The sequence below is a fragment of the Thalia democratica genome, chromosome 3, assembly GCF_965202585.1.
Source record: "Thalia democratica chromosome 3, ktThaDemo2.hap1.1, whole genome shotgun sequence".
Taxonomy (NCBI): domain Eukaryota; kingdom Metazoa; phylum Chordata; class Thaliacea; order Salpida; family Salpidae; genus Thalia; species Thalia democratica.
Genome location: NC_139167.1, coordinates 60080519 through 60094987, shown reverse-complemented (window position 1 = coordinate 60094987; position 14469 = coordinate 60080519). Strand labels below are relative to the sequence as shown.

The window sequence follows — 14469 nt, the reverse complement described above, 5'->3', positions numbered from 1 at the left end:
TTAACCTTAATTGAGTATATTTGTTTATAAAACTTTAAACAATAATAAACAATAATTTAAACATTGTATGTACAGCATTTTTAATGTATTACAAAATATTATATAAAGTATAATATGTTAAATATTAATAATAATATATTTCTAATATACTAAATATTAAGACAAACTTTTACTTTAGTAGTTATATGTCTTCAAAATATTTATCAACAATTATTTCATTTTTATTTTTTAAAGTATTTTTCATTCAACAGAATAATTTTTTACTCAATACGACTTGAGTAAATTGATTTGTGTTATGTAAGTAAAGTAAGTTAATATTTTGTAATTAAAAGAAAAACAAACATTTCTCGAAGTTCATTAAGTATCAAATTTTTACTTCAGCCATTAATTGATATTATTTGTTTTTTTCAATCAAGTATGTTGCTATGACTCTGGAATGCGTTGTAATAACGTTTTGTAAGATATATCCAACTAGCTAAGTTTTATGCTTGTAAGAATGTGTGCATTTATTTGAGATTGTCTTTAATTTCCGACAACTTCATCGACATGTAGCATAGCTCAATTTGCAAACAGTATGTTTAAATTTTGTTCCATGAAAATTTACAAAACAGTGCTATATGTCAGCGTAGCTACTTTGCTATTCCAAAATGATTAAGTTTAAAAGAATTCAATAGTTTGATGAAAATTATTTTTACTAGAATAACCCTAAACTATCAAATCATAACTATTAAATTACAGTTTTTCCTAATAACTAAATTATCTGTTTTTAAATTTTAAACTTTTGAAATAATTTGCAATATTAACATAAGAAATACCTATTAAGTGTGTAAACTCAACTTTTTTATTAAAGTTAGAAAGCTACTGATGTACTTAGTTAAGAAGGGACTTAAAATTCACCATAAAACTTGAAGTTTATTCATTCAATATTTACTATTTTTCATTAGCTTAGGGCAAATGTTTTATACTTATTTAGTTAACTTAGATTAATATTTTGTGACAAACAATTACTTTTTAATAAAAAAACTCAAAATATACTTTGTATGCTACTAGTAAGTCCCTTTAAAATGAAAGTACACGGTCTTCAACTGTTGAGTACAACAATAGACAGTACAAAATATAACAATGTTTATTATTTAATTCAAAGACAAGATCAACTACAATTTATGAAAAGAATATAAATTTAAAGCTTAGAATATTTATAATATTTAAGAGGTAACTTACTTTAAATTGTTGTTAGTGCGCATTAAAAAAACATACTATACGAAAAGGAAAATATTAAAAAACTAAATTTAAGTTTAAAAACTAATATGAAATAAAAACTTTTTACTGAACAATAAAACAAAAGTATCAAATTGACTCTGTACACAATATTTATAGATAATCTTTGCTATTTCAATATATTAAAACATATAAGTTTATGTAACTGTTTTAAAAATCCATATATCTAAAAGCATTCATTAATTAAAATATTTTATCATTAAAGTAGTTTAAATATATATTTTACTATATATTCTGAAAAGTATGTCTAAAATTTGGACATGTGTTGTGATCAGCAAACCATCCTTCAATGCACACTTGACAAAATACATGTTGACCTTGGCAATCGAGTCGCATCATTTTTCAACCAGCTTCAATGTCTTCCATGCATACAGTACATTGATCAGCAACTAGTGATTTATCTGCTTCAAATATGTGGAATTTATTAATTGTATCAGGTGTTAAATCTTTGTAAAGTTGTTTTTTCTTTTCTTCTACTTGTAATTAAACCATTTCAACTTCTTGTCTAAGCTCTCTTAGGAGAGACTTACAAAAATTCATGGTTGTGTCAAGATAACTTTTTTTGTTGTGCATTTCAAAAATTGCATTTTGAGTCTTTGTAAACTTTTTCTGTAATCTAACAATTTTAAGTTTAGTTAAAATTTGTATTCTATTACTTTTTAGTTTATTATTTCTGCTTTTTATTAAGTTTGTGAGCTTTAGAAGATTTTTTTTAACAACTTTTCAGAGTTTTCAGTGTTTTGAACTGATTTATTAATTTGTTTTATGACTACTAGAAGTTTTTTCAAGATTTCTTCTGAATATTCCTGTAACTTATTATTGAACCTTTCAAGTTCATTTACTCCATCAATATCTTGTATCATATATTGCCATATTTGATACGAATATTCAAACAAATCTTTTATTTCTGCTTGTTTAGACTGTGAATTAAATTTTATATTACGTTTTTAAATTGTAAAACAAGTAATCAATTAATGTAGAATTGTAGTAAAATAGGCGAATATAATTACTAAACAAATTAAAAAGTTAAAACAATTTCTATAAAAAGTGAAATATCTATTAAAGTTTTACGTTGATACCAGCTTTTAAAAGGTTTTATACGGTGTAAAAATTTAATTAAATATCTTATTTATCGAAGTTTGAAGTATAAAGCGAAATCGTACTAGAAATAGAAAGCATTAATAGAAGTTTTGATAAGAGGAAACAAACTTCTTTAAACTGTCCTTAAAATATAATTAAACAAAATAAAAACGTAACTTAGTAACAAAATTACAGTAATATAAACATTTTTTTGTTTCTAAGTTTCGTTTTATTTTGTTTAACTTTATTATAAAGAAAGTTTAAATAAGTTTGTCACCTCTTATTAAAATTGATAATAATGCTTTCAATTTCTAGTATTTTAGCTTAATACTTCAAACTTTATTAAATAAGGTTTCTTTTTATTTTTACATTGTATAAAACCTTTTTAAAGCTGGTATCCAAGTAAAATCTTAATAGATACTGTTTGTTAGAAGTTGTCCTAAATTTATTATTTATTTAGTATCTGATAGTTTAGTCCGGTGTTTTAAATTTTTATATTAATAATTTTAAAACTACTCTATAATAGCATTCATTGTACATCTAATTTTATTCACCTACTATGACGCATAATCTTATAATTTATCAATTTTATTACGTAAATGTTTTACACAAGCATATTCAGTTATCTACATAAACTTTTGACAAGCGTAGATTGAAAAATTTTAAGTTGACAAAAAAACAAATTGCAAAATGAATTTATGTCTCAGATTTTCATTAAGTTAGTACCGAAAAGAAGTTATTTAGTAAAATAAAATTGGTTTTCAAATAAACTTTAAAAAAACATCATAATATTTCAAAACATTATACATTTTTTGGTCAATAAAGCTTATCGACAAATATCTTTGTTTTTATTTTAATCTTATTTTAAAAAAGTTGTTTGAAACTTGTAAACAAATATTTGAACAGTTTAACTCAATTTGACTTGCTTAATTAAAATAATAATTTCAAGAAAGCACTTGTATTTGTAATTGTATTATAATATACTTAGTTTATATGAAAACTACAAAAGTACAAAACAAGAATAAAAACTGGATTTAAGTTAGACAATCACAAAAAATTCAATAACAAATATACAAACCAGTGTTGGAAGTTTATACTTTATAGGACTTTGAGATGAAGTTAATGAATTACTCATATTCAATGTCTAATTCTGTAAAAAAATGTATTGTTTACATAAATAAAAAATTGTGCTTAACTCTAAATAGACTTTGACAACTTAATCAATTTTTTACAAAAAGAAATAGTTTGAAATATTCTAGATTATTTTAACAAAGTTGTTTAAATTTAAATTGTATAAAAGATAGTATTGTTATAACACTGTATTAATGACTTATTTTAATGAAATTTAATGCTGTTTAATTTAATTTGTAGTTAAAGCTAGTCAAATACAAAAAAAATATTATTCTTAATACTTAGAAATGTAATTATGACTTTTATTTTTTAGGTTTTCAAACGTTTTTTTTAAGTGAATTAGACAAACTGTTTTGAAAAATTATTAAAAGTTAGAAACAGTTTTTTTTTCAATGTAAAGAAAAGTCTCTAATGTGTTGCATAAAAATTATTAAAATCATGTTTGTTTTAACTAAAATTTTATAAATTTTTACATTTCAAAACATAATGTTTTAAGTTTAAAACAAACTATAATGACTAAACCTTTAATACAATTTTCGGCACAAAAACGTATGTCACCATATAAACGATTGAAAATAACAGGTATGCTTAAAATATATTTGATCAATATTCTAAAACTACATAACTTTAAAAAATATTAAAACTGTAGGTGTTTAGAAAATACTTAAACTGATAAGAGGGAAGCCAAATATTTTTGGCAAATTTTCACAAGGTTTTAACAACATCCTCTATTTTTTTAAAAGTATACATATATGGGTCTATTTTTAATTTGAATTAAGTAAAAAAAAACTGTTGTTTTTAAATAGTTTAAAAACATGAAATAGATACTTTTAAGCTACTTTAAACTTTTTATATCAATAAAAATTTTTTTTATGTATATGATAGATTTTTTGTGTCAAATCAAATTTTAATACTTAACATATAAAAGTTATTCAAAATTCCAGGTTTTTCCAGGATTCCAGGTTTTTTGGCAACCTTGTGAAAGCAAAAAAAAAAAAGCAGCAGTTTATAAATAACATATTTTAATAAATATTTCTACTTAAATTCATATAAAATACTAGTTATGGTTATACTTATATAACTATAAAAAATGAATAAATAAGACAATATTAACCTAACTAATATTGAGCTTAATACTATTTAGGCCTAGTTTATAAAAATCTAAGAATGAAAAAGAGTAAACACATTGCTTAAAATAACCATGCAAACAACAAAAACATTAGAAAGCGTTTACTTTAAAAAACTTTTAGTGAATGGTGTTTAAACCTAAAAACACAATTACGTTTAAGAGGATATAATCAGATAAAGATAAAAAAAATATTTTAAAAGCTCTTAAATTTTTAAAAGCAAATAATACTCAATATTATCTATTTTTTTTTACAGAGTATTAGTTTGTATATACTTTTTATAACTAATTGAAAAAAAAAAGATTATAATTAAAATAAATTGATAAAAAGTATGTTAATAGTCTTTGCTTTCTTAGTTCATAGTAAATATGGTCTTTTTGTATGATGCTATCAAAATTAAAGATCCTTAAATAACTTAAATATGACTCACTTTGAATCAAAACTGGTCATCACTTTTTGTGACTCATTTGTACTAATACAATGTTAATTATTTGTGAGTTAAGCTCACAAGGAGTTTAATTCACGGAAAACTCTAAGTTTTCCGTCAATTAAAGAACTTTTAAGTCAGTTTTTGCATAAAATTAATAGTTAAAATTAGTGATCAACCGAATTTAAAAATCGGATACGGCCGAATCTTAATTTCAAAATAAAATTCGGACTCGGCGTTTTGGATTCGGTAGACCCTTTAAAATGTTTTGAATTTTACTTTATTGTTTGTCAAAAGTTAATGTAAAACAAAATAATGATTTCACGCTAGAGTGAATAAAAAAGTTGTTTTCACACTGGTAAAAGCCTTAACAACTTAAACTTAGATTTTATAACACAGTATTTTTGTTAGATTCTCAAATAAAATTAAGTACATAGTTAAGGCGTTTAATGTCACCTTTTTCGATACCCACTCTTATTTATTTTTCATGTTTTAGTTTTTATGTTTGCTCGTTTTAAGGAATTGCTGCATTATTTATACACAAAAATAAAAAAACTTGAATATTTAATAATATAGCAGATGCTTGCAAACTTCTAGTTTTTTAATACGATAGTTTTTGTTATTTTTAATTACTTTTTTAGTTAATAATTTTAATTTATGACATATCTGTTATAACTTCTAAGATTTCAATAATTTTTCAATACATTATTCTAAAGAAAAAAAGCTGTTAGTTTTAAATCTTAATCAATTTGTAAAGTAGTGCTTCGACTACTTGCATTATTCATTGTTGAACTCAGAATAATAAGAGAATATTTAGAGCTTGTTTCTGTTATGAGAAATAAGGCTTAAAATCAATAATGCAAAATATCATCAAAAAAGCTTTGCCAGGTGATTTGTAAATAAATTTAAAATCACCTTATATTTTTTGAGCAAAAAAAATTGTAATATTGTTGTGTTGTTCTTTTGTATAATAGACACATCACCAATCTATCTTATCTAACTTATATAAAGTAGTGTACAATAGTTTTTAGTATTAATATATATTATTCACTGATACATTATAATAAAGTAGTAAAAATGCTTTTTTTTCATTTTATGTCAAGTTTCAAAAATACAAATACCAAGCTGCCCGCCGAGGGTCCTAAGCACAAATATGCTAGAAAGTCACCCCGTCAACAAATAAAAACATAGGCAAAAACGTTAGCTTGACAATCTACGAAAATACAGTCAACCAGAACCAACTGAGACTTCGGATGTTGGCTGACCAACATCCATAACTCATATTTTTTCGATAAATTTATATTTTATCTGATGCTTTATTTTTTGGAGTGAAAGATTTTTATGAAAACAAAGTCTTAACATATTTGAAATGATACAATTATCTTTATAGGGTTGCCAAAAAAGCTAGAACCCTGAAATTTGAAAATTTATACTAAAATTTCTTGAAAAGTATTCAATTTGAGAATATTTGAAAAAAAAAAAAGGGCAAGACCTGGAGTTTTATACAAAAATCAATAATTAAAGTGGAATTTTAAACAGTTTTTACATGTTTAGTAGTAAAGTTTTGATTTGACACAAAAATTTTTTCATAAAGACAAAATTTTTGTCATCAACACATTTTATTATTATTAAAACACACTTTTAAAGTAGCTTTAAAGTATTTTTCAGTGTTTTTATACAGTATAACACAGTTTTAAACCTTGAACTAAACTTTAAACTAAAAATAGACCAAGAAATGTGTACTTTTAAAAACCTGGAATAACTTCAAATGACCTGGAGAATAATTGCCAAAAACATTTAGCAACCGTATCTTTAGCAATAAGTGAAGACTGGAGATTTTTATTTGTTATATATATGTAAATAAAACAGTTTTGAATAAATGATATAACTAGTTTTCTACTGTTTTTAGTACGTAAGTAGAGTTTACAAAAACCGTACATTTGTTTGGTTACATTTTAAAATAAATTGTTTGGTAACTTTTATTAATTATAGAAATCAAGGATTGCCAAACACTCAGGGTACTCAAGGAAACGCAGGGTATATTTTTTTAATTTTAGAAAAGCTAAAATTAAATGATAAAATAAAACATTTTTTAATCATTTAATAAGCAGAAGTTAAAATATAAGAATTAAAATCTAAAAAACTACAATTTTCAAACTATAAATTATTATTTAAAAACGTACACTTTTTGATAACTATTTGTTAAAAATAGAAATCTATAATTGTAAGCATTTAAAAAAACATTACAAACTTTTAAAACATGAATTATGTGATATATGAGTGTTCACTTTGTATTTAATTCTACTACGAGCTAGAAATATTTTATTGTTTACTTTAAAACTAGTTAAACATGAAGTTAAGTATAGTCAAATAACTAAAGAATTAGCGGAATTATATAAGTAAGGTTTTACTATTAAGTTAAATATGGCTAAAAACCTAAATTTTTCGTTTAAAAATCCAAAACACTCAGTGACAGCTCGAAATTAAAAAAAAAAACCAAAACTAATTAGGACCGTAGTAAAAAACAGTCCCAATTACTTGTCTTCTCTAAATTTAAACTGGATTATAAACTTGCTTCAACAACATTGTATAAAAATAATAGTTAAAATCAGCTTGAGGCCTCTAATTTCACTAAACTCCATACTAGATACTAAAACTGAATTATACTACAGCTAATGAAATCAAATAAGAAAAAAAACCTAAATATTATAATAAATACAGGGCCCGATTGTAACGCAAGTGTAAGTCCATTATAGTATGTAATTTTAAACTATAATATCAAATACAAAAACTAAAAATATATAATTAGTATAACTTAATTACTAGGGATAAAAACTTTAGTTGCAGATTTTATAAATATATATTATAGATGTTAACTAAAACTTGCAATATTTAAAACATTTGCCAAAATGCGACATTTTTCTGATATTATTGCAATACATTTTTGCCAAATTTGTCAAAATTTGCCATAAATAGTATTAATAATGTTTGTTGCTAAAATAAATAATTTTAAAGTTCCATCTTGACTGGCCGGATACAACTTGAGTTTTGTGTTTTTTAGTATGCGGGTCAATTTCACTATGCGGGCAAGAACACGCTGCCTAAGTATAATTAGTTAAATTAACTAAATCTATCGACATAAACAGCAAAGATACTATATTTTGTAATTAAATTTTTTTAATTTGTAACAAAGACTATATGTTATGTTTGCTAACTACAGTGATAATAGTCTATTAGTTTTGTTGTTCAGCAATAAATAATTTTTAACTAGTTGTCTGTCAAACGATGTATTTTAATTAACTGTTTTACTTCTACATTAATAACTTCTTTTTAATTGACACAAAAAGTAAATACGTTTTCATAATAACTTGTAGGTATATCTTTGAAAATTTTACTAATCATAGTTTACATTCTTTTTAAATATTTATAATTTAGCTAGGTGGCTAAATTACACTTAAGTGGTTATATGCAAACCCTTAATTTTTTACAAAATTTTATAAATTAAATAAAAGTTAACTACAAAAATTGGTATGTAAAAGTACGCTAGTAAATAAAGTATAATATAATATTAGAATTAAAAAAATTTAACTAGCAAACGGCTCTAGACAACAATATTTTGAAAGAAGAAGCTTTAGTTTCAACAAACTTACAACTAAAACCTGATGTTCTTGAAGAAGTAAACGAAAATAACTTGAGAAAAATTGTTGTTCAAAACAAAATCGTTTAAGAAGATCAATTTTTTTGTTTAAGAAAATCGAAATAATCAAGCTGTAAAAATTGTTGAAAATGATACTAATGTTGAGCATGAAACTTGTCATATGGAAATAAGACTTTGGTAACTGTTAACGTCCTTTTACAACTAGATTTCTACGCAGTTGTGATATTTATAAGAACATTAATTGATTTTACTTGAAAATTTACAAAATGCATTGTTTTAAAGAGTTTTATGTTGTATTATCTTGCTTAATAAAATTTGTGATTATCGTTGTTTAACATAAGCAACAAAAAAAAAAATTATTTTTGTAAAAGAAATTGACGCTCAAAAACATGGTCAGTATATTCTATTTATAAAAAACAATTACTAAAATACTGTTTAATCAAATAACTTTAAAAAGATTCAATGCACGTTTAAAAACTTACTATATATAATAGTAATCTAAAGCGAGGTACTTCATAACTTTAAAGGTTAACTAGACTTTTTAATTTCTTTTAACCGCTTAAAGCCTAAATAGATTGTAGAGAACTTTTTTATTCAGCGATCTTATTTACCAGAAAAGCCTTGTTAAGGCCGGAAATGGTAATGCTATTAATAAAAATGCACTAAAATAATAATTTTTAGATAATTGCACGTACGAAAATAACATTTTTAGCACAATCTATAAGCAAGTTTAATTTAAGTGAGCTTAATGTTAGTTGCTTTTTAAATATTGTCTATAAAAAGAAAACCACGTATCACGCCGAAGTTTCAACTTAGCGGGCTATGTCCAGCCAATTGGCCGATTATTTTTTCTTGTTTAAACCGAAGACTATGTTTTAGTTGACTATTTAGTTAAGTTCGATAAATATATTTTTGGATTTTTTTTCCGCTCAAACAACTTTGTTGTAGAATACAATAAGAGTAAACAACGTTCCTAAAGGTAATATCCTAATATACTTTTACAGATAAAAATTGTACTAGACTAGTAAGTATAAATGAAAGGTAAAAATTACTTAATTAAAAAACAATACATCTTAATAAATTCGTAAGACTATATAATAATATATATTCAAAAACCTGTTTACAATTATAAAAACCTTAACCAGAAACCTCAATATTAAAATAAAATAAATTAATATTAGAATAAATATTGAAATTATTCACGCATGTCTGTCATATTTAGAGTAATAGCTGTTTTGCTAATATAGATAATTAATACTATTAGTTAATCGTTTGGTGAAGTTCATTAGTTATTTTTATAACAGCAAAGTTCAAAGTAACAAACGTATTCGTCGGTAGGAGGAATTTTTTAGTTCCACTGAACAACCACCGCCTGCCTTAAGCTAAGCAGCCCTCAGCCAATAAGGTGTTGTTCCGCCACAGTTTACCTTCCTCATTGGGTGAATGGGGATAGCTTTAGTTGAAAAGTAAACTGAAACTATGTCACCTGACAAACATAAACGTAAAAAGAGACCCACTCTTAAACTGGGAAGCTGGAACGTTCGTACCATGACTACTGGTATGGACCCCGAAAACATAAATGTTGCAAGAAAAACTGCTATTATAAATAACGAACTTCTTCGTCTTAAAGTTGATATTGCAGCTCTTCAAGAAACGCGCCTTGCTGGTCAAGGCTCAATTAAAGAAAAAAAAAATACTTTCTTCTGGTTTGGTAAGTCTGTTGAAGAACGTAAAGAATATGGTGTTGGTTTTGCTGTCAAGAATACACTCTTACAACATGTAGAAGTCGGTGACGGAAACGAACGTATTGCTACTCTACGTTTACACACCAAAAAAGGAACAGCGACCCTTATTAGTGTATATGCGCATACGCTATACACTGACGAGCAAATTAAAGATACTTTTTATGAAAAGTTAAATCTCGTAGTGAATAAATTGCCAAAAAACGACCAACTTGTTATTCTGGGTGATTTTAATGCAAGAGTTGGATCTGATCACGACTCCTGGGCTCCCTGTCTAGGACATTTTGGTTTTGGAAGAATGAACTCTAATGGTCAACGCCTTTTAGAGTTTTGTCATAAACAGAACCTCTGTGTTACCAATTCATTTTTTAAAACTAAATGGCAGCATAAAGTATCTTGGAGACATCCCCGTTCTAAAGACTGGCACCAATTAGACCTTATCTTAGTGAGACGCCATCGTATTAACGATGTTCTGTTAACTAGATCATATCAAAGCGCAGACTGCAACAGCAATCATTCTTTGGTCTGCTGTAAAATGCACATCTCAAAAAAGTTCATGCACAATTCAAACAATTTAGCTCGTAAAGTTCGACTAAATGTAGGTGCAATGCGGGACAAGGAAAATATCAAAAAGTTCTCAACTCTGATGCCATCTGTCTCTTCGTCGGACACATCTGCTTCTGAGTCTTGGTCTAGGATCGAAAAAAGTTTATATCAGAATGCCTTTGAAACTTTTGGAAAGAACAAACATGCCAACAAAGACTGGTTTGAAGAAAACATCAATATTTTATCTCCTCTTTTAAAGAAAAAGCGACAGGCTCATGTTGATTATCAACGTGACCCAAGTAACACAAGTCTTAATAGACTTCGTGAAGCCAGAAAAATTTTTCGGAGGGCAGCTAGAAAATGTGCTACTGAGTTTTGGTTAAAGGCTAGTGCCCGTATTCAGGCTGCTGCTGACAGAGGAGATACCAAATCAGTCTACGAAGGAATAAGAAAAGCAGTTGGACCAACAAAGAGGTCAATATCACCTTTGTTATATGAGACTGGTGAAATCTTACACAGTAGGAATTAACAGTTGAGTAGATGGGTTCAACATTTTTCCCTTCTGTATTCTACACAGAATATTGTTACTAATGATGCCCTTAACAGAATGGATAGTCTACCAATGATGGATGACCTGGATATCGTACTAACTACTGAAGAACTCAGTAAAGCCATTGATATGATGGCTCCGTGGAAAGCTCCAGGTAGTGACGGCATACCAGCGGACTTGGTCCGCAATTGTAAGTCATGCTTGTTACCTCATTTACATTATATTTTAGCCAAATGTTGGAGAGAAGGTAAAGTGCCACAAGACATGCGTGATGCTAAGATCATAGTCTTATATAAAAACAAGGGTTCCAGATCGGACTGCAATAGTTACAGGGGAATTTCTCTTCTTGCGATTGCTGGTAAAGTTTTTGCAAGAGTGGTTCTTCCTCGTATTCAGAAGCTGGCTGAAAGAGTATATCCTGAGTCTCAATGTGGATTTAGGTCTAAAAGATCTACCACCGACATAATTTTTTCTGTACGTCAGTTACAAGAGAAATGTAATGAGCAGAACATGCCTTTGTACATCGCTTTCATTGACCTCACTAAAGCCTTTGACTTGGTAAGTAGAGAAGGACTATATGCTATACTGCTGAAAATTGGATGTCCTCCAAAATTATTCAATATTGTGAAGTCTTTTCATACAAACACAAGGGCAACCATTCAATATGATGGTAGTGTATCTGATTCATTTGAAATAAAAAGTGGGGTAAAGCAAGGCTGCGTACTTGCTCCAACTTTGTTTGGAATCTTCTTTTCGATGCTATTAAAGCATGCTTTTAATTCATTAACTACTGGAATCGAGCTTCATACAAGAACTGACGGACACCTTTTCAACCCTTCAAATCTAAGAGCTAAGCGAAATCTGAAGAAAGTCACCATACGTGATCTTTTATTTGCTGACGATGCTGCACTCGTGGCTCACTCTGCCCAAGACCTGCAGACACTGCTGAATCAGTTTTCTTCGGCATGCTCGGATTTCGGCCTTACTATAAGCCTTAAGAAGACTAAAATTCCAAGTCAAGGAACAAATATTTTACCATCAATCAAGATCAATTGTAAGGATATCGAGAATGTAGATAACTTTGTATACCTTGGCTCAAATGTTGCGTCAAACGCATCATTGGACAAAGAAATAAATAGTCGCATTGGCAAAGCATCAGGCACTTTCGCTCGCTTGACTGCAAGAGTTTGGGATAACTAAAAGCTAAGCATTCGAACAAAGGCTAACGTTTACCGTTCCTGTGTCTGCAGTACTCTGATTTACGGTAGCGAGACATGGACGTTACCTAGCGTACAGGAGAAGAAAATCAATACCTTCCACCTACGATGCATTCGTCGCATCCTTGGAATTACATGGCAGCAAAAGATCACCAATGAGGAAGTATTGAGACGTACTGGTCTTACCACTATGTACTTTACCCTCAGTCAGCGTAGGCTTCGCTGGCTCGGTCATATCCTGAGAATGAATACTGAGCGGATCCCAAAGTTTCTATTGTATGGCGAGTTGGTCGTTGGCAAACGAAACCGAGGACGTCCAAAATTACGTTTTAAGGATGTAAGCAAGCGCGACCTAAAAAGCTTGAACATTGGAACTGATGATTGGGAGTTGCTTGCAAATGACCGTGCCAAATAGAGATCAACTATACACAAAAGACTGCAAGAAAGAGAAAAGGAATATTTTAGAAAAACGAAGAAGAAGATGAAGAAATAAGAAACAGAATGAATATAATTGTTTTTTTTTTGTGTTTGTGTTTTGTTTATTGCATCACTGTGTATGTTTTTTTTTCTTCTCTGTGCACAACACGCATAGCCGATCTCGGCTGATAGCGGGCCTTATTATTATTATTATTAAAGTTTATTATTATTTTTTTTATTTCAGTTAGACTATTTCAATTGAATTATCTCGTTTGCAAACATGCATAATTATGAAAAGTCTTATCAAGTAGTATAGTTCGTTTTTTTAATTGAATTAATAATTTGCTTTTAACTGTCTTTAAAAGTAATTTTATTCAACTAACTTTTGATATCATAATGGTGTCTTTTACTAGTTTGTCGTATAAAATTCAAAAATAATCAAAAACTTAACTAGATTAGTTGTTGAAAATATCGAAAATTATCAATTGTTGTAATATTTAGATATGAAAGTGTCAAAGTTATAGTCATAGGACCTGGTACACAAAAAAATCTTTCGGTTTTCGAGTGGCACACCACGGACATATTTAAACGTCTTGTCTAGGAATATAATATAATTAATTAGTATCTTAAACAATTATGTTCTATTTAAACAGCCAGTTTAGAAGTGAATGTTATAATAATACATATGATGTAACAAAACATTATTACATAACTTTTGCTAACGTTTTATTAAAAGCTACACAGTGCTTAGAATGAACAATTACTTTTAATTTATAAAACAAGCTAAAGAATTTTTTTTAGAGTAATAAGCTGTAACTTAACCATTTTTAAAGATAAAAAACTAGATGTTTATGTGTTAGGTATAACATTTCTTATAACAAATAAATTAACAGTTTTTTGATTTTGGAATCAAATTTACTTATAACTTTAGAGTTGAAAAATTTTATTTTGACAAATTTAATTCTTATAAGTCAAACGTGCAATTTTGTGTTACCAGCTTGCTTTGAAAATGCAGCATTATAGTAACCTTAATATAGATAAGGTTTCCCAATTTTTTCCCGATGGCCCTTCAACTTGGATTCTCAAAATACTGTGCACATTTTTTATTATTCAAAAAATTAATTGGTGCATTTTGATTAATACAGCGTCACGTCTCTGTTACTAAAAAAATGTATTTTAGAATTAAAAAAAAAAGACTCACGCAAGCTTCTAAGCGTGCTTAATATACTTTCTAACACTAACAATTACATCGGGTTTTACTAAAAAATTTTGTGAGTAATGATTATAATAGATATA

At 27.3% G+C, this 14469-nt stretch overlaps 1 protein-coding gene across 1 annotated transcript; it reads left to right on the top strand.

Moving 5' to 3' along the window:
• Window positions 1-10180: 10180 nt before the first annotated feature.
• LOC145832467 (protein CFDP2-like) lies at window positions 10181-11518 on the top strand. Its single transcript, XM_082939783.1, has one exon. It carries the CDS (start codon window positions 10181-10183, stop codon window positions 11516-11518), a length of 1338 nt encoding a protein of 445 aa, XP_082795909.1.
• Window positions 11519-14469: the final 2951 nt, after the last annotated feature.

Excerpts from the sequence above, each read along its gene's own strand:
- LOC145832467 (XM_082939783.1), top strand. The coding sequence starts at position 10,181 with ATGTCACCTGACAAACATAAACGTAAAAAGAGACCCACTCTTAAACTG.